The following is a 20,408-nucleotide window of genomic DNA, read 5'->3' on the forward strand; positions in this document are numbered from 1 at the left end:
GCATCACTGCGTTTGGACTGAACCATATATTATCATAAGCTACACTACATCTGTTCAGCAGATGCTAGACCAGCAGCATGACCCAACATGCTTAGTCAGACTACGGGCGCATGCGTAATATATTTGTGTACTGTGACCTGTCAGAGTGTGATTCTTCTACAGAATTTTACCAGAAGACAACCCTTTATGTTGCCCTGTGTATCAAGTGAATACTGTACTTGTATTTGTATTTCTTTTTATCACAACAGATTTCTCTGTGTGAAATTCGGGCTGCTCTCCCCAGGGAGAGCGTGTCGCTACACTACAGTGCCACCCATTTTTTTTGTATTTTTTCCTGCGTGCAGTTTTACTTGTTTTTCCTATCAAAGTGGATTTTTCTACAGAATTTTGCCAGGATAGGAACAACCCTTTTGTTGCCGTGGGTTCTTTTACGTGCGCTAAGTGCATGCTGCACATGGGACCTCGGTTTACTGTCTCATCCAAATGACTAGCATCCAGACCACCACTCAAGGTCTAGTGGAGGGGGAGAAAATATCGGCGGCTAAGCCGTGATTCGAACCAGCGCGCTCAGATTCTCTCGCTTCCTAGGCAGACGCGTTACCTCTAGGCCATCACTCCACTACTGCACAAGGGACCTCAGTTGATCAATCTCATCCGAATGACTTAAAACCATAACTATGGTTTACCAATCAAACTAGGGAGAAAGGGCGTGGCTGGGAACGGAACCCAGATCCTCAAGCTCACCATACTGGCAGGTGAGCGTACTTAACCATTTTCTGCCACCTTTCTCACTTGTGTGCTTGCACATTAGTACCTCGGTCACCTTTCACACTTGTGTGCTTGCACATTAGTACCTCTGTCACCTTTCACACTTGTGTGCTTGCACATTAGTACCTCGGTCACCTTTCACACTTGTGTGCTTGCACATTAGTACCTCGGTCACCTTTCACACTTGTGTGCTTGCACATTAGTACCAAAGCAACAAATACATAACAACACGGCACAGTATGAAAGGTTACACACACACACACACACAAGATAGCCGTACAACTTTCCAATCCCTCACGGCAGTTTTCCGGACGTTAAGAGAAAACAGTCAAGCCATGCCCAACAAATCCCTCCCGTCTGTCTTGTTGTAAAGTAAGGCTTCCCTCCATTGGAATGCAACTCAGCATGCACGTCATTCACAACAACGCTCAAACTCAACACCAAGCTTGTAAGACAGTGGTTGTGTGTCTGTGTCTGTGTGTATGTTTGTGTGTGTGTGTGTGCATGTGTGTCCCTATGTGTGTGTCTCACTCTCTTTGTGTGTGTGCGTGTGTGTGTGTGTGTGTGTGTGTGTGTGTGCACGTGTGTCTCACTGTGTGTGAGTGTATGTGTGTGTATGCGTGTGTGAATGTGTGTGTGTGTGTGTGTGTGTGTGTGTGTGTGTGTGTGTGTGTGTGTGTGTGTGTGTCATGTGCATACATGAGCATGTCTTGCATGTTCGTATGTATGGGTGTGCCCGTGTGTTTGAACAATACGTAAAGGACTAACAGCAAGTTCATGAATGATCATTTCAAAAAGCAACCCAACACAACCTGATTAAGTGACATACAGTAAATACAGTAGATAATACAGATATATGTATATATAAGAACAGCAACAAAACAAAGCAACACTCCAACCCAGACACCTTTTGAGCCGGCTTTTCCTGAAACATTGAAATTTATAAATAAAAACAAATTAGCATGTTTTCTTTAAAATAATCTATAATAATAATAATAATGGTATTTATATAGCGCTGGATCTTGTGCAGACACAAATCAAAGCGCTTTCGCACCAGTCATTCACACGCATGCATAACTCTAAAACTGTAGAAACTAAAGACAAGGAAGGGCAGACAAGGGAGGCTATTTTGAGAAGAGGTGGGTTTTAAGGCCAGACTTGAAAGAGCTGAGTGTGGAGACTCGACGAAGCGAAAGAGGAAGTTCATTCCAATAGCAAGGTCCAGAAACAGAGAAAGAACGGTGGCCAACAGTCGAGTGTTTGAATCTGGGTATGCGTAAACAGAGTGGATCCGAAGCCGATTGTAGTGAGCGAGATGGAGTGTAGAGGTGAAGGCAGCCGCAGAGATAGGAAGGGACAGTTTTGTGAATGCACCTATAACATAGAGTGCTGATCTTGTACTTTATTCGGTGTGAGACAGGGAGCCAGTGGAGATGTTGCAAAAGACGAGTGATGTGCACAGATCTTTTCTTTCTGAGGACGAGTCGGGCAGCAGAGTTTTGTATGCACTGAAGGGACTGAATGGATGAAGCAGGCAGACCAGACAATAGAGAGTTACGGTAGTCAAGGCGAGAGAGAATGAGAGAAACGACAAGTCTAGATGTTGCGTCAGTGGACAGATATTTCCGGACGACACTGATACAAATGTAATAATGAGCTGTCCATCCATACAATCAAACAAGACCTCTCCCTCTCCCCCCCCCCCCCCCCCCACCACCAACACCCCCACCCCCACACCCCCACACCCCCACCGACCCCTCCCCACCCCCTTCTCTCTTTCTCTATTTCCGTTTCTGTTTAGCTGACAAGAGAGACAGAGACAGAGAAAGAGAGAGAGCCGTGTTCACACTCAAGCCTGCAGCATCTGTCCTAGTGACTACAGTACCAAGTCTGGCCTTGAAACCTACCTCTTTCCAGAACATCCCCGACCCCCCCCCCCCCCCCCCACCCCTCCCCCTCCACTCACTCTTCCCAGTCTACAGTTTCCCTAGCTTCCGGATGTAAATTCCACCAATATTCACATACGCTGAACACTGTGGACGTCTTTTGTTGATGTGTTGACTGGTCATGTAAACAGCCATTTGTTTGGTTAATTTTTCTTCTGTCAAAGATGAATTAATTCTACCGATGTCACCTTTTGTGTGTATGATACTGATTTGTACCCCCCCCCCCCCCCCCCCCCCCCCCGCCACCCCCCCCCCCCCCACCCTTGACAGAAAAGCAACTGGGTGTTTTCAATAAAAACGTGTCAGTGTCAGTGTCAGTTACTTACATGTGTTTCGGAACTTCTATATTTCGTCCCTCTGAGCTGTGCGTGTGTGAGAATAACTGGTGTGTGAGCATTTTGGCATGTCTCTGCACAACACTCAGCGCTACATAAATACTTTTCTGTTTACTATCATTATTATCATTATTATTATAATTATCATCATCATTATCATTATTATTATTGTTGTTGTTGTTGCTGTTGTTGTAGTTGTTATTGTTATTACTCATATTGTCATTATTCCATTGCCACGCTCAGTGGAGAATTTCCACCCACAAACATAAACAAGTATCTCGCTATATAAAGGCAAATTTTTATTGTGTCCCTCAAAAAAAAAAAAAAGATAATAATGACAACTTATAAAAGCAAAGTTCTGTGTAAATCATCAAAGCAAAGACAATTTCAAATAGGTGACAATATCATCATCGTTTTTTGGTGGTTTTTTTTTTTACCCTTATGACTTTTTCATCAGCAACGAAACTGTCACATTCCTTCATGACCATAAGATCATCATCATCATCATCATCATCATTAAAATCATAACTATCACCATCATAATCCTTGTCACCATCATCAAACATGACTCCCATCGTCACAATCAAGCAACATTCATCATCATCATCGTCGTCGTCGTCACCATCATCATCATCGTCGTCATCATTATCATCATCATCATCATTGTCGTCATCATCATCATCATCATCATCATCATCGTCGTCATCATCATCATCATCATCATCGTCGTCGTCATCATCATCATCATCATCATCATCGTCGTCATCATCATCATCATCATCGTCGTCATCATCATCATCATCATCATCGTCATCATCATCATCATCATCGTCGTCGTCGTCACCATCATCATCATCGTCGTCATCATCATCACAATCATCACTGTTCAGACGATCTACCACTCACCAAAGAGGCTTCCGTGTTCAGGGCGTCAGGCTCGCCCTCTGCCCCCTCCTCCCCTTCCTTGTTCTCCTCCGTCTCCTCCGTCTTCTCCTTCTCCTCCTCTGGGGGGGCCTCTGGCTCTGGTGCCACTTCTGGTCAACACCGCCATCCATCAGTGTCCACAGTGTCAGCATTGTCGGGACGTCAGGACGTCGGGATGGGGTGGGGTATGGTGGTAGGATGGGGTGGTGTGGTGTGGTGGTGGGGTGGGGTGGGGTGTGGTGGTGGTGTGGGGTGTGGTGTGGTGTGGTGGTGGGGTGGGATGTGGTGGGGTGTGGTGTGGGGTGGGATGTGGTGGGGTGGTGTGGTGGGATGTGGTGTGGTGTGGTGTGTGGCACGATGTGGTCTGGTGTGATGTGGTGTGATGTGATCTGGCATGGTGTGGTGTGATGTGATGTCATGTGATGCCATGTCATGTGTCATGTCGTGTCATGTCATGGGATGGGATGGAATGGGTTGGGTTGGGTTGGGTTTGGATGAGTGTAGTTGGGTGGGATGTGTAATGTTGCATTGTGTTGCTTTTTTTTTTTTTTTTTTTAAACTACAGATTTCTTTCTTCTTCTTCTTCTTCTTCTTTTTTATTCTATTTTGTTGGGTGTGTGGTGGGAGTGGTGTAAGGAAGAATTTCATTTTTTTCAATTTATTTCTTTTCACTGCGGAAGGAGCACACACACACACACACACACACACACACACACACACACACGCACATGCGCACACACATCCACATAAAACACTCACACACGCAAAAGCACAAACACACGCACTTGAAACACACACACACACACACACACACACCACATACAAACACATGCACACACACACACACACACACAACATACAAACACACACATACAAACACAAACACACACACAAACACACACATACACACACACACACAACACACACCCCTACCTTCCTCCTTCTTCTTGCGGCGGGAGTAGTAGGCCTTGCTGTAGGGGGAGTAGTGGTCGAAGCGGGTGTGCAGGTAGCGCATGGCGCAGTTCGACAGGGTCAGCAGGCGCGGGATGTCGAAGGCAAAGCCACACTCCGTGAACTCAAAACTCTTGATCCTGCACACAACAACAACAGAAAAAGATCAATAAAAGGAAATTTTCTATCTAAAATTACGTTTAAATAACATACTTAACCGTGACCCAACTAGTGCAGACTCCGGCAAGGGGTCTGACATTCCTGTCCTGTGCAAACTACTATCCGCCTATGCGGAGAAAAAGAGAGCAACTACGGCCGATAACCTCCCGGAAGTAGGTAACCTCCCCTTTGTCCCGCTAGCTAGCGCCCTCTTTTGACGGCAATATCAAAGTTTTAAACAAAAACCTCTTGAATCTTCAATTTTACTTTTAAAAAAATATAATAAAATAATATAAATAATAATAACAAACCAGTATAAACAAGTCACTGCGAGAGAAAACGGGAGTCTTTATCTGTGGTTTTCTTCGTAAAAAAAACAAAAAAAACAAATGACAATAAAAAATACTGACTGTAAAATTGTTGACCATTTGCTGGCCAGCGTATCATAACGTGAAACAGCTTCCGCATGAACAAAACAGAAAAAAAAATGAAATGGGCATTTATTCATCTTCCATCTTTTCATCCTGACCAATATTCATACAGTTACGAGAACAGAAAATTATTCTCTCTGTATCTGTCTATTTCTTTTTCTTTTTCTTCTTCTTTTTTGTTTTCTTCTTCTTCTTCTGTTTTTGGGGGTTTTTTTCTCTTCTCTCTTCTTCTTTTTCTGCTTCTTTATCTTCATCTCTCCTTCTTCTTCTTCTTCTTCTTCTCCTCCTCCTCCATCTTCTTCTTCTCATTCTCCTCCTTCTTCTTCATCTTCTTCTTCTCCTTCTTTTTCTTCTCCTTCTTCTTCTCCTTCTTTTTTTTCTTCTTCTTCATCTTCTTCTACTCCTTCTTCTTCTTCCTCTCCTCCTTCTTCTCTTTCTTCATATTCTCCTTCTTCTCCTTCTTCATCTTCTTCTTCTCCTTCTTCTTCTTCTCCTCCTTCTTCTCTTTCTTCATATTCTCCTTCTTCTTCTTCTCCTTCTTCTTTTTCTTCTTCATCTTCTTCTTCATCATCTCCTTCTTCTTCTTCTCCTCCTTCTTCATATTCTCCTTCTTCTTCTCCTTCTTCTTTTTCTTCTTCATCTTCTTCTTCATCATCTCCTTCTTCTTCTTCTCCTCCTTCTTCTCTTTCTTCATATTCTCCTTCTTCTTCTTCTCCTTCTTCTTTTTCTTCTTCATCTTCTTCTTCATCATCTCCTTCTTCTTCTTCTCCTCCTTCTTCTCTTTCTTCATATTCTCCTTCTTCTTCTTCTCCTTCTTCTTTTTCTTCTTCATCTTCTTCCTCATCATCTCCTTCTTCTTCTTTAGCTCTGTGAGGAGGAGTCAGTGGGAAACCACACGGAAGAACTGTTCACCAGATTCTTCCAGGTCTGTCACTTGCGTGTCTTCTTCTTCTTCTTTGTTCATGGGCTACAGCTCCCACATTCACTCGTATGAACACAAGTGGACTTTCATGTGTTTGACCGTTTTTACCCCACCATGCGGGCAGCATGCATGTTCTGGGTATGTTCTTGTTTCCAAAACCCAACAAACGCTGACATGCACTGCAGGATCTTTAACGTGCGTATTTGATCTTCTGCTCGCGTACAGACACGAAAGGGGGTTCAGGAACAAGCAGGTCTTCAACATATGTTTGACCTGGGAGATCGGAAAAAATCTCCACCCTTTACCACCCAGGCACCGTTACCAAGATTCGAACCCGGGACCCTCAGATTGAAAGTCCAACGCTTTAACCACTCCGCTATTGATGCAGAAGTGACATCGCCAAGGCCAGCTCCGCCTTTGGCAGACTCAACAACAGGCTGTGGAACAACAAAGGCATCAGGCTCAGCACCAAGATGAAAACCTACAGAGCTGTTGTGCTGACCACCTTGTTGTACTGCTCAGAAAGATGGACGACGTATCACCGTCACATTCAACAACTTGAGCAGTTTCACCAGAGATGCCTACGAAAGATCCTTGGCACAAAGTGGCAAGACAGGGTCTCCAACCTCCAGGTCCTAGAGAGGAGCGGCCTGCCCTGCATCAAAAGCCTGCTGATCCAGTGCCAGCTCCGCTGGACAGGACATGTCCGCATGACAGACAGCAGGATCCCGAAGATGCTCTTGTATGGCCAGCTGAAGGAAGGCCACTGTGAACTTGGAAGACCCTGCAAGCGCTTCAAGGACACCTTGAAGACAAACCTCAAAGCCTGTGACATAGACATCGCTTCCTGGGAAACTGATGCCCTTGACCGCTGTCGCTGGAGGATGCTGTGCTCTAGTGGCATAAAGATGTTTGAAAACAAGAGAACGCTGGCCATTAAGAAGAAGCGTGAGCGAAGGAAGCAGGGCTCAACTTCTGGAGACGTTTTCCCTTGCAACACCTGTGGGAAGTGCTGCACATCCAGAATCGGCCTCTTCTCCCATATGAGGACACACACCAACAGATACGCCTGCCTGCCTACTCATCTGTCGGACCGACGGGAGACTCCATCATCATCATTGCGCCCGTCACTTGCGTGTCAAAGTCTGAGTCTCTGCAAACAGATTTCCTGTCCATTTGGCAGTCTTGTCAGTCCTTTGATGTTGTTTTTTGGGGGGCAGTTTACGGTTCTTGGTGTTTTTTTTCATCTTGGTACCTGGGGTTTTTGCTGAGGTTGCCCCAGGTGCAGAGGGAGATGGTGTCGTTCTTGAGGGTGTACTGCAGGTTGCTGGTCTCGGCGTCCTGCAGCCTGGAGGCGTCACACAGCACGTGCAGGGAGGCCGTGTCCAGCTTGGACTGGATCAGGTGCTGCAGCTCGCCAATCGTCTGTCAGGGTGCATGCACACACACACACACACACACACACACACACACACACACACACACACACACAGACACAGCATGTACATGTAGGTGCAAATTGTGTGTTGTGAACACACACACACACACACACACACACACACACACATTTTGTGTTGTGAAAACACACATACGCACACACACACAGAGTAGGTACATGTAGGTGCATATTATGTGTTGTGAACACACACACACACACACACACACACACACAAAAAAACAACACACACACACACACACACGTACACACACACACGCACAGAAAAAAAACAACACACACACACACACACACACACAGAAAAAAACAACACACACACACACAGCAGGTACATGTAGGTGCAAATTTTGTGTTGTGAAAACACACACACACACACACACACACACACACACACACACACACACTGAGAAAAAAACAACACACACACACACACAGAGCACACACACAGAAAACACACAAACAAACACACACACAAACACACACACACACACACACACAGAGAGCAGGTACATGTAGGTGCAAATTTTGTATTGTGAACACACGCGCGCACACACACACACACACACACACACACACAGAGTAGGTACATGTAGGTGCAGATTTTGTGTTGTGAACACACACACACACACACACACACGCACACACACACATACACACAGAAAAAAACCACACACACACACACACACACACACAAACATACACACACACACACACACACAGAAAAAAATCACACACACATACACACACACACACACACACACACACTGAGAAAACACACACACACACACACACACACACACACGCACACACACACACACACACACACTGAGAAAACACACACACACACACACACGCACACAGAAAACACACACACACACACACTGAGAAAACACACACACACACGTGCGCACACAGAAAACACACACACACACACACACACACACACACACACACACTGAGAAAACACACACACACACACACACGCGCACACAGAAAACACACACACACACACACACACACACACACACACACTGAGAAAACACACACACACACACACACACACACACACACACACACACACACCACACACACACACACACTGAGAAACACACACACACACACACACACACACACACACACAGTGTGACACCGTCATCTCTATCAGTGATTCTGTACCTCCCGATATCTCTGTCGCTCTTCAAGGGGCAAGTCCTCAAGTGGCGTGTCGCTCAGCAAGTACTCCAGTTCTTCAATCAGCTGTGCACGCACAACACAATCAAAACCAAATCCAATCAAATCATGTGACTAACAACCCAGTCAATCTCAAAGGGAATTATTCGAGGGCTGAATACCTGTCAGTTCTTAACACCAGTCGCACAAAGAGACGCTTTTGTTTCAGAGACTGCACACAGACAACGTGAAACAACATTTTGTGTTTTGTAGAGACCAAGTGAACAATGGACAAAACGAAACATTTCTGTTTCGAAAGAGATAAAATGCACGCAGACAAACTGAAACAATGTTCATTGTTGTGATAATCTGCACACAAACAAAATGAATCGAGAAAGTTGTGATTGGGGTAAACTGCACACAGACAAAATGAATCGAGAAAGTTGTGATCGGGGTAAACTGCATCACAGACAAAATGAATCGAGAAAGTTGTGATCGGGGTAAACTGCATCACAGACAAAATGAAACAATGTTCATTGTTGTGATAATCTGCACACAAACAAAATGAATCGAGAAAGTTGTGATTGAGGTAAACTGCACACAGACAAACTGAAACAATGTTCATTGTTGTGATAATCTGCACACAAACAAAATGAATCAAGAAAGTTTTGATCAAGGCAAACTGCACACAGACAAAATGAATCGATAAAGTTCTGATCGAGGTAAACTGCACACAAACAAAATGAATCGAGAAAGTTGTGATCGGGGTAAACTGCATCACAGACAAAATGAAACAATGTTCACTGTTGTGATAATCTGCACACAAACAAAATGAATCGATAGCGTTGTGATCGGGGTAAACTGCACACAGACAAAATGAAACAACAGAGACAAACTACACACCACAGGCTTTTTTTTTTTTTTTTTTTTTTTTTTTTTTTTTAAACTGTTATGACAACTACACGAATACAAAATGAAACAACCCTGTTGTAAAAGAGACAAACTACACACAGACAAAATGAAAAGTAGACAAACTCCACACAGATTTTTTTTTTTTTTTTTTTTTTTTTTTTGTAAACTAATGTGACAGACTACACACAGATTTGTGTGTGTGTGTGTAAACTGTTGTGAAAAACTACACGCTTTTTTTTTTTTTTTAATGTTCTGACAAACTACACACAGATATTTTTACAAACTAAACACAGATAAAACATGGTTGTAAAACAAAATACATACAAACAAAATAAAATAACAGAGACAAACTACAACTCAGAATATTTTCAAAACTGTTGTGACAAACTCAACTGTACACAGACAAAATGAAACAAAATGACACAAACTGCACACACACATTTTTTTAAACTGATGTGACAAAATACAAACAAAATGAAACAGAGACAAACTTCACACAGATATTTTCTTAAACTGAGGCAAGTTGCACACAGACAAAATGAAACAACAGACACAAACTGCACACAGACAAAATGAAACAACAGACACAAACTGCACACAGACAAAATGAAACAACAGACACAGACAAAATGAAACAACAGACACAAACTACACACAGACAAAATGAAACAACAGACACAGACAAAATGAAACAACAGACACAAACTACACACAGACAAAATGAAACAACAGACACAAACTACACACAGACAAAATGAAACAACAGACACAAACTGCACACAGACAAAATGAAACAACAGACACAAACTGTACACACAGACAAAATGAAACAACAGACACAAAGTACACAGACAAAATGAAACAACAGACACAAACTGTACACACAGACAAAATGAAACAACAGACACAAAGTACACAGACAAAATGAAACAACAGACACAAAGTACACAGACAAAATGAAACAACAGACACAAACTGTACACACAGACAAAATGAAACAACAGACACAAACTGTACACACAGACAAAATGAAACAACAGACACAAACTACACACAGACAAAATGAAACAACAGACACAAACTGTACACACAGACAAAATGAAACAACGGACACAAAGTACACACAGACAAAATGAAACAACAGAAAAAAACTGTACACAGACAAAATGAAACAACAGACACAAAGTACACACAGACAAAATGAAACAACAGACACAAACTACACACAGACAAAATGAAACAACAGACACAAACTGTACACAGACAAAATGAAACAACAGACACAAACTACACACAGACAAAATGAAACAACAGACACAAACTACACACAGACAAAATGAAACAACAAACACAAACTGTGCACAGACAAAATGAAACAACAGACACAAACTACACACAGACAAAATGAAACAACAGACACAAAGTACACACAGACAAAATGAAACAACAGACACAAACTGCACACAGACAAAATGAAACAACAGACACAAACTGCACACAGACAAAATGAAACAACAGACACAGACAAAATGAAACAACAGACACAAACTACACACAGACAAAATGAAACAACAGACACAAACTGCACACAGACAAAATGAAACAACAGACACAAACTGCACACAGACAAAATGAAACAACAGACACAAACTGCACACAGACAAAATGAAACAACAGACACAAACTGTACACAGACAAAATGAAACAACAGACACAGACAAAATGAAACAACAGACACAAACTGCACACAGACAAAATGAAACAACAGACACAAAGTACACACAGACAAAATGAAACAACAGACACAGACAAAATGAAACAACAGACACAAACTACACACAGACAAAATGAAACAACAGACACAAACTGCACACAGACAAAATGAAACAACAGACACAAACTGTACACAGACAAAATGAAACAACAAACACAAACTACACACAGACAAAATGAAACAACAAACACAAACTACACACAGATAAAATGAAACAACAGACACAAACTGCACACAGACAAAATGAAACAACAGACACACACTGCACACAGACAAAATGAAACAACAGACACAAACTGTACACAGACAAAATGAAACAACAAACACAAACTGCACACAGACAAAATGAAACAACAGACACAAAGTACACACAGACAGAATGAAACAACAGACACAAACTGTACACAGACAAAATGAAACAACAGACACAAACTACACACAGACAAAATGAAACAACAGAGACACAAACTGCACAGTGACAAAATGAAACAACATACACAAACTACACACAGACAAAATGAAACAACATACACAAACTACACACAGACAAAATGAAACAAGAGACACAAACTGTACACAGACAAAATGAAACAACAGACACAAACTGCACAGTGACAAAATGAAACAACAGACACAAACTGCACACAGACAAAATGAAACAACAGACACAAACTACACACAGATAAAATGAAACAACAGACACAAACTGTACACAGACAAAATGAAACAACAGACACAAAGTACACACAGACAAAATGAAACATCGAACACAAACTATACACAGACAAAATGAAACAACAGACACAAACTGTACACAGACAAAATGAAACAACAGACACAAACTGTACACAGACAAAATGAAACAACAGACACAAACTGTACACAGACAAAATGAAACAACAGACACAAACTGTACACACAGACAAAATGAAACAACAGACACAAACTGTACACAGACAAAATGAAACAACAGACACAAACTATACACAGACAAAATGAAACAACAGACACAAACTACACACAGACAAAATGAAACAACAGACACAAACTACACACAGACAAAATGAAACAACAGACACAAACTACACACAGACAAAATGAAACAACAAACACAAACTGCACACACATATTTTTTTTAACTATTGGGACAAAATACAGACAAAATAAAACACAGACAAACTTCACATAGATATTTTTTTTAAACTGTTGTGACAAATTCCAAACAGACAAAAATGAAACAACACTACTGTGAAAGAGAAAAAACTACACACAGACAAAATGAAACACAGACAAACTACACACACAGATAATTTTTCTGATCTGTTGTGACACTCTCCACACAGATGAAATGAAACAACAGACACAAACTGCACTCAGATAAGAAATACAGAATACTTCTTTCTTTTTTTTAATGTTGGGACAAACTGCACATGGACAAAATAAAGAGACAAAACTACACACACACACACACACACACACACACACACACACACACACACACACACACAAAATGAAACCACGCTCTTGTGATGCAGACAAATATCACAGAGACAAAATCAAACAATGCTGCTGTGACAAAGTGCACACAGGGACTCAATGAGAAGAGACACAAACTGCACACAAAAACAAAAAAACAAAACAAGAGAGGCAAGGCCTTCAAGGCTCACTTGTGATAAATTAAGTCCCCTAGCATTAATTACAGAGTAATTTCCCTTCTTTACTATCTGCACCAAAACGTTTGCAAAATAAATAAAACTTCCATGCTGAGCAAAAGAAGTTCCTGTTTGAACAGAAAATGATAATAATGACTGCTCTTGTTGTTGGGTCAGAATATCAGATCAAAGTGCCAAGTTTAGAGAATACAAAAAATGTAACAGTAAATGCAGTTTGCATATAATTAGGCTTCATTCTTTATTTTTTTTGTGCCCATTCCAGAGGTGCAATATTGTTTTAAACAAGATGACTGGAAAGAACTGAATTTTTCCTATTTTTATGCCTAATCTGGTGTCAACTAAGTATTTGCAGAGAAAATGTCAATGTTAAAGTTTACCATGGACACACAGACACACAGACACACACACAGACAACCGAACACCGGGTTAAAACATAGACTCACTTTGTTTACACAAGTGAGTCAAAAATGAAACCACACTGTTGTGATACAGACAAATGTCACACAGACAAACTGAAACAATGCTGCTTGTGACAGACACGTGACGGCATCATCAGGTACTGCCGTGAGGTCACAGGCTCAAACAAAACTGGTGTGTTCCTTGCTGTTTACATACCTTATTCCCACATACACAATGAGCCAGCTGTAAAAATCGCAACATACAATCAATCTTTCGGAATGTTGTTTTGCTCTGCATATATGGCACACACACACACACACACACACATACACATGCTCACACACACACACACACACACACACACACACACACATACAACGTCTTTAAAGATATATACAGACGGGCTTCAATCTCTAATAAGCATTGTTTGCTGCATGCACACACACACACACACACACACACAACACCAACACAACACACACACACATACACACACACACACACAACACAACACACACACATACACACACACACACACACACACACACACAGACGCAAGACCTACAGCTAGATCCAGCTGCGAGTCCTTCAGCACGCTTTCAATGTCGTCACGTTCGTGGTTCTCCATCTTGAGGTTGATGTAGGTGTTGATCTCCCCCTGGTTGGCGGGGTCAGGTGACCCGTCGCAGCGCATGTAGCGCGCCCACTGCAGTACACACATTGTAGTCAGCATCCATGTGTTGTGTTGTGTTGTGTTGTGTTGCGCTGTGTTGTGCGTTGGTTGGCAAGTCAGTTGACCCGTCACAGCGCATGTAGCGCGCCCACTGCAGTACACACATTGTAGTCAGCATCCATGTGTTGTGTTGTGTTGTGTTGTGTTGTGTTGCGTTGGTTGGCAGGTCAGGTGACCCGTCACAGCGCATGTAGCGCGCCCACTGCAGTACACACATTGTAGTCAGCATCCATGTGTCGTGTTGCGTTGTGTTGTGTTGCGCTGTGTTGTGTTGCGTTGGTTGGCAAGTCAGTTGACCCGTCACAGCGCATGTAGCGCGCCCACTGCAGTACACACATTGTAGTCAGCATCCATGTGTTGTGTTGCGTTGTGTTGTGTTGCACTGTGTTGCATTGTGTTGCGTTGTGTTGTGTTGTGTTGCACTGGTTTGCACATCAGGTGACCCGTCACAGCGCATGTAGCGTGCCCACTGCAGTACACACATTGTAGTCAGCATCCATGTGTTGTGTTGTGTTGTGTTGGCAGGTCAGGTGACTGTCACAGCGCATGTAGCGTGCCCACTGCAGTACACACATTGTAGTCAGCATCCATGTGTTGTGTTGTGTTGTGTTGCGTTGCATTGCATTGCGTTGCGTTGTGTTGCGTTGGTTAGCAGGTCAGGTGACCCATCACAGCGCATGTAGCACGCCCACTGCAGTACACACGTGTAGTCAGCATCCATGTGTTGTGTTGTGTTGTGTTGCATTGCGTTGTGTTGCGTTGCATTGTGCTGTGTTGCGTTGTGCTGCGCTGCGCTGTGCTGTGTTGCATTGCATTGTGTTGCGTTGCATTGTAATGTGCTGTTCTGTGTTGTGTTGTCCTGAGGGGCGTAGGGGATTGGGGGGGTTATTTTTGTTGTTTTTTCCCCTCAAGGCCTGACTGACTAAGCGTGTTGGGTTACGCTGCTGGTCAGGCATCTGCTTATGCTACGTTCACACTAGGCTGTAACCACGATCTAACCAAATGGTTACATCGCTCTCTAACTCACTGGAACCACAAATTTTTGGTTGCAGTGGGTTCCCATCGGTTAGACGATTTTTCGGGAAGACCCGATTTTTGGTTAGATAGGTGGTTAGATGGCCCCCCAAAATATGACTCGGGAGATAAAAAATTTTCGAGGTTACATCGCCCGATCAAGTTATAAACGGTTACAAAGGCATACACACTAGTCCCCGTCGGTTCCAGTGAGTTAGAGCAGAAAATAGAGGCGGAGCTGAGTTTGAAAAAAACTCCGACGTCAAAACAAAATAGCATGCCTTGCACGCACGCTGCGTGCGGTATGCAAATTGTCTGGCCCGACACATCTAACCGACTGCAAGTGACTGCAACCTTCTTTGCATGGTTGGGGTCAGTTATAGTGAGTTACATCGACGCGTGTTGTAACTTGATCAGTTACAGTGTGAATGTATTTAAGCTGGCTGACTGTCATTTTTTTCGTTCTTCTTGCTGCGTCTACACGAATCCACGATTCATGATGACAGGTCAAGATGGAATGAAGAGACCCCCCTGAAACAAGGGGGTTTTATACTTTCAAAGGGAGTTACAAGGGAGTTACAAGACCCAAGTTCCAACAGGTTGCAGCAGGTCACAGCAGGCTGGTGGAGATGCACTACCTCAAGACCGCCCACCTCATGGAAACCCACGGGAACCACAGAAAACAAAAGAATACCCCAATCTGTACATGACGCCTCAGCCACAGCACCCCTGTAACTTGGCTTGTAACTTGTTCAAGTTAGAACGAAGTTACAACGGTAGTTAGATGCCACCAGTCTAACTTCAGCGCAAAACAAAACCCAGTCAGCCAGCGAGAACTGCTGCTCTCAGTCAAAAAACGCGCGGGAAAAGGGGCGGAGCCTAATAGTTAGACAGTGGTTAGACGCTTTCCGTTCACACATGCTGTATGAAAAATCTAGAGTTTGTCTCATGGTAGTTACATCCCTCAATGTAACCATTTGGTTAGATCGTGGTTACAGCCTAGTGTGAACGTACCCTTAGCAGATGTGGTGTAGCGTATATGGATTTGTCTCCTTGAGTAACTGAACTGAACTGAATTGAATCTTGTATGCATACGTACTAGATTTTTTTTTTCTTCATACCTACTTTCTCTTCGTTTTCTTTTCTTTTTCGTTGTTGTTGTGATGGCCTGATGTAAAGAAAGAACCCCCACCCTCCACCCCCCACGCCCCCGCACCCCTTCACCAAAATGGTTGCTGCTCATTCAATTTGCCATCTTTATGAATAAAATATATTTTGACTTGGACACATACATGGATTAATTTCGTTGAAATTATATTACAGAATCTTGGTTTAGGACACGTTTGGAATAATCAGTCAACATTCAATATTCATAGACTTAGCCACGTTATAATGAATAAACTAGAATATGGATATGTTTTATTCTGGAAGAGAAACAAATCTGAAAATAAATCTAAACTACTATTCTATAATAAAGTTACTCGTGAATACAGAACCGAGCCTTATTTGCTTGAAGGATATCTTAATTATAATCAAAAACAATCATTGTGCAAATTAAGAATATCCTGTCATGATTTAGCAATAGAAAAAGGCCGATATTTCAACATTCCAAAAGAAAGGAGACTATGTTTACAATGTCAAACAATAGAGGATGAATTTCATTTCTTAGATGACTGCAAATTATACAAAGAAATTAGAATAGAATTCATACAAAAAATTCAAAATTACATTCCAAATATTATTAAACCCAGTCAGCTAATACTGGAAGACAAACTTGTGGGACTGTTTGGGAAATTTGTCAGTAACTGCTGTCAAAAACGCCATAGCGTGCAAGAGTGATTCAATGTCTTGTTCAGCATTTATCTATTTTTGTTTCGCTTTTTTTTTTCTGTTTTTTTTTCTTTTTTTTTTTTGTGCATGGTTTCATGTAACTTTGCATGCGTGTCTTATAAACCTTGTTCAGGTTTAACTGACATTAAAACTGATTCTGATTCTTATTCATATAGCCGAAGACTTGTGATGACCAAACTCACCTTGGCCTCTTTGCGACGCGCATCCTCTCTGGCCTGCAGCGTCTGCTGGTTGCTGGTCAGCATGTCGGTCAGCTCTGTCATGTCCAGCCTTCGCTCCTTCCGCTCCTGCGACGACATCATTGGATTGTGTCTGCACTGGATTTGTACTGTATTGCATTGCACTGCATCGCATTGCATTGCGTTGGACTGGATTGGATTGGACTGGCCTGGATTGAATTGGATTGGATTGGGTTGGATTTACTTGCCTTGCAGTGCCTTGCCTTGCATCCTATCCTATCCTATCCTATCAGATTGCATTGCATTGCATTGCGTTGCATTGCATTGCTTTGCTTTGCTTTGCTTTGCATTGTGTTGCGTTGCGTTGTGTGCTGTGCTGTGCTGTGTGTTGTGTTACTTTTTTTTTATTCACAGAATTCTGTGTGATATTGGGGCTGCTTTCCCCAGGGAGACCACGTTGACACAGTGTAGCACTGCCCCCTTTTTTTTCTCTCTCTCTCTCTCTCTCTTCTTTCTTCTTTTTTCTTCTGTCTGCAAGTATATGTTTTAATAAGAATAATAATGATAATAATGGTATTTATATAGCTCTGAATCTTGTGCAGACACAAATCAAAGCGCTTTCGCACCAGTCATTCAGACGCATGCATAACTCTAAAACTGTAGAAACTAAAGACAAGGAAGGGCAGACAAGGGAGGCTATTTTGGGAAGAGGTGGGTTTTAAGGTCAGACTTGAAAGAGCTGAGTGTGGAGACTTGACGAAGCGAAAGAGGAAGTTCACTCAAATTGCAAGGTCCAGAGACAGAGAAAGAACGATGGCCAACAGTCGAGTGTTTGAATCTGGGTATACGTAAACAGAGTGGATCCGAAGCCGATCGTAGTGACCGAGATGGAGTGTAGAGGTGAAGGCAGCCGCAGAGATAAGGAGGGGCAGTTTTGTGAATACATCTATAACATAGAGTACTGATCTTGAACTTTATTCGGTGTGAGACAGGGAGCCAGTGGAGATGTTGCAAAAGAGGAGTGATGTGCCCAGATCTTTTCTTTCTGAGGACGAGTCGGGCAGCAGAGTTTTGTATGCGCTGAAGGGACTGAATGGATGAAGCAGGCAAACCAGACAATACAGAGTTACAGCATTCAAGGCGAGAGAAAATGAGAGAAATGACAAGTCTAGAAGTTGTGTCAGTGGACAGATATTTCCAGACGGCACTGATGCGCTGCAGTTGACAGTAGCAAGACTGACATGTCTGACTGATAAATTTTTACATGGACAGTGTATTGTCAAGGACAACACCAAGGTTCCTGACTGACGTGGAGAGAGGGATGGATGTACTGCCAAGTTTGATTGTGTCAATTGTGATGGAAGACAGTTTTTGTTTAGTTCCTATGATCATTGCTTCAGTTTTGTCCGCGTTCAATTGTAACTTATTTCGAGTCATCCAGTTCTGAATGTCCAGGAAGCAGTTGGATGTTTCTTGCAAGAGCGACAACAATTTTTCAGGGGTATCACTCTTCTGGAGTTCAGTGTCATCAGCATAAGAATGATGACTGACATTATGGCGATTGATAATTTCAGCGAGAGGAGCAGTGTACAGTGTGAACAGCACTGGGCCTAAAACAGATCCCTGTGGGACTTCATGTTTGATTTTAACAGGTTCAGATTGGAAATGATCAACAATCACAGACTGGAATCGATCAGTGAGATAAGATTTGAACCAGTTTAGAACAGTGCCGTTGATACCAAATGTAAAATGAAGACGGGAAAGAAGGATTGAATGGTCTATCGTGTCAAAAGTAGATTTTTCTCCAGAATTTTGCCAGACACAACTCTTTTTGTTGCCGGGTGTTCTTTTACGTGCGCTAGGTGCATGCTGCAAACCAGACCTCGGTTTATTGTCTCATCCAAAAGACTAGCATCCAGGCCACCATTCAAAAGTCTAGTGGAAGGGGTTCAGGGGGAAGTAAAAATCCCAGTCTGTGTTATGGAATCAAACCAGTGGACACTTACTTCCTAGATGGGCACATTACCACTCAGCCAATTCACAAGTCAATGAGGGGTGGGTTTTTTTTTATGGAACTGTAATCAACAATCTATGATATGGGCATGTAGTGTGTGTGTGTGTGTGTGTGTGTGTGTGTGTGTGTGTGTGTGTGTGTCTTTGTGCAAGAACGCACACCCTGAATGCTTTTTTCAAGTGTACAGTGTATATCATTCATTACACATCCCCTGCCCTGCGTCTACAACCTTGTCACACAGATCCCATTCATCATGCTCCAAAACACATTTGAACACTTCAAGGGAAACAACCAAGCTGTACAGAAGTTAAAATCTTCTTACTTCCCCTCCTTCCATGAGTGGTTGTGATGAAACCAGAGTTCATTTGGACAAAGTTTTCACAAATCACCATTCATCATTATAACAGTTTCATAAAGAAATTACAAAATTTGAGCATATATGTGAAAGGAATGCTACTCATAATCGGTTTTGTGTGTGTGTGTGTGTGTGTGTGTGTGAGTATGGTGATGTGTGTGTGTGTTGAGGGTGAGGAGGATGGGGGGGGGAGAAGAAGGGTTGGGGGGGGGGGGGGGAGAACATGCGTGACCCCTCATTGTTTTTTTTTTGTTTTTTTTATGCTTATAGATGCAGAGTGGCTGAAGACTGAACGTCATTTTAACATCCCTTGCGCATACCAAGTCCTATTTGAAGCCAACTAATAAAGCCTTGTCCTCGTCTCATAGCACTGAAGGGGACAATGACAGTGCCGGTCACTCTGACGCATGTGGTGTGGGGTGGGGTGCATCACATCAATACT

At 42.6% G+C, this 20,408-nt stretch overlaps 1 protein-coding gene across 7 annotated transcripts in view; it reads right to left on the reverse strand.

Annotated features, from left to right (window-relative positions):
- The window catches only part of LOC143301286 (dynein axonemal intermediate chain 7-like), a 63,190-nt gene that overhangs the window by 28,995 nt on the left and 13,787 nt on the right, over positions 1-20,408 (reverse strand). For 6 of the 7 annotated variants that reach the window (XM_076615474.1, XM_076615476.1, XM_076615475.1 and 3 more), the window contains 7 exons: positions 17,601-17,705; positions 14,386-14,526; positions 9,069-9,149; positions 7,692-7,861; positions 4,907-5,064; positions 3,956-4,083; positions 1,676-1,693 (listed from right to left, as the gene is read on the reverse strand). In XM_076615474.1, coding sequence (XP_076471589.1) covers positions 1,676-1,693; positions 3,956-4,083; positions 4,907-5,064; positions 7,692-7,861; positions 9,069-9,149; positions 14,386-14,526; positions 17,601-17,705 — 801 coding nt within the window. The remainder of the gene's footprint in view (positions 1-1,675; positions 1,694-3,955; positions 4,084-4,906; positions 5,065-7,691; positions 7,862-9,068; positions 9,150-14,385; positions 14,527-17,600; positions 17,706-20,408) is intronic. The other variant, XM_076615480.1, reaches the window with a different exon arrangement.

This window comes from Babylonia areolata, chromosome 27 (genome assembly GCF_041734735.1).
Source record: "Babylonia areolata isolate BAREFJ2019XMU chromosome 27, ASM4173473v1, whole genome shotgun sequence".
NCBI classification, from domain to species: domain Eukaryota; kingdom Metazoa; phylum Mollusca; class Gastropoda; order Neogastropoda; family Buccinidae; genus Babylonia; species Babylonia areolata.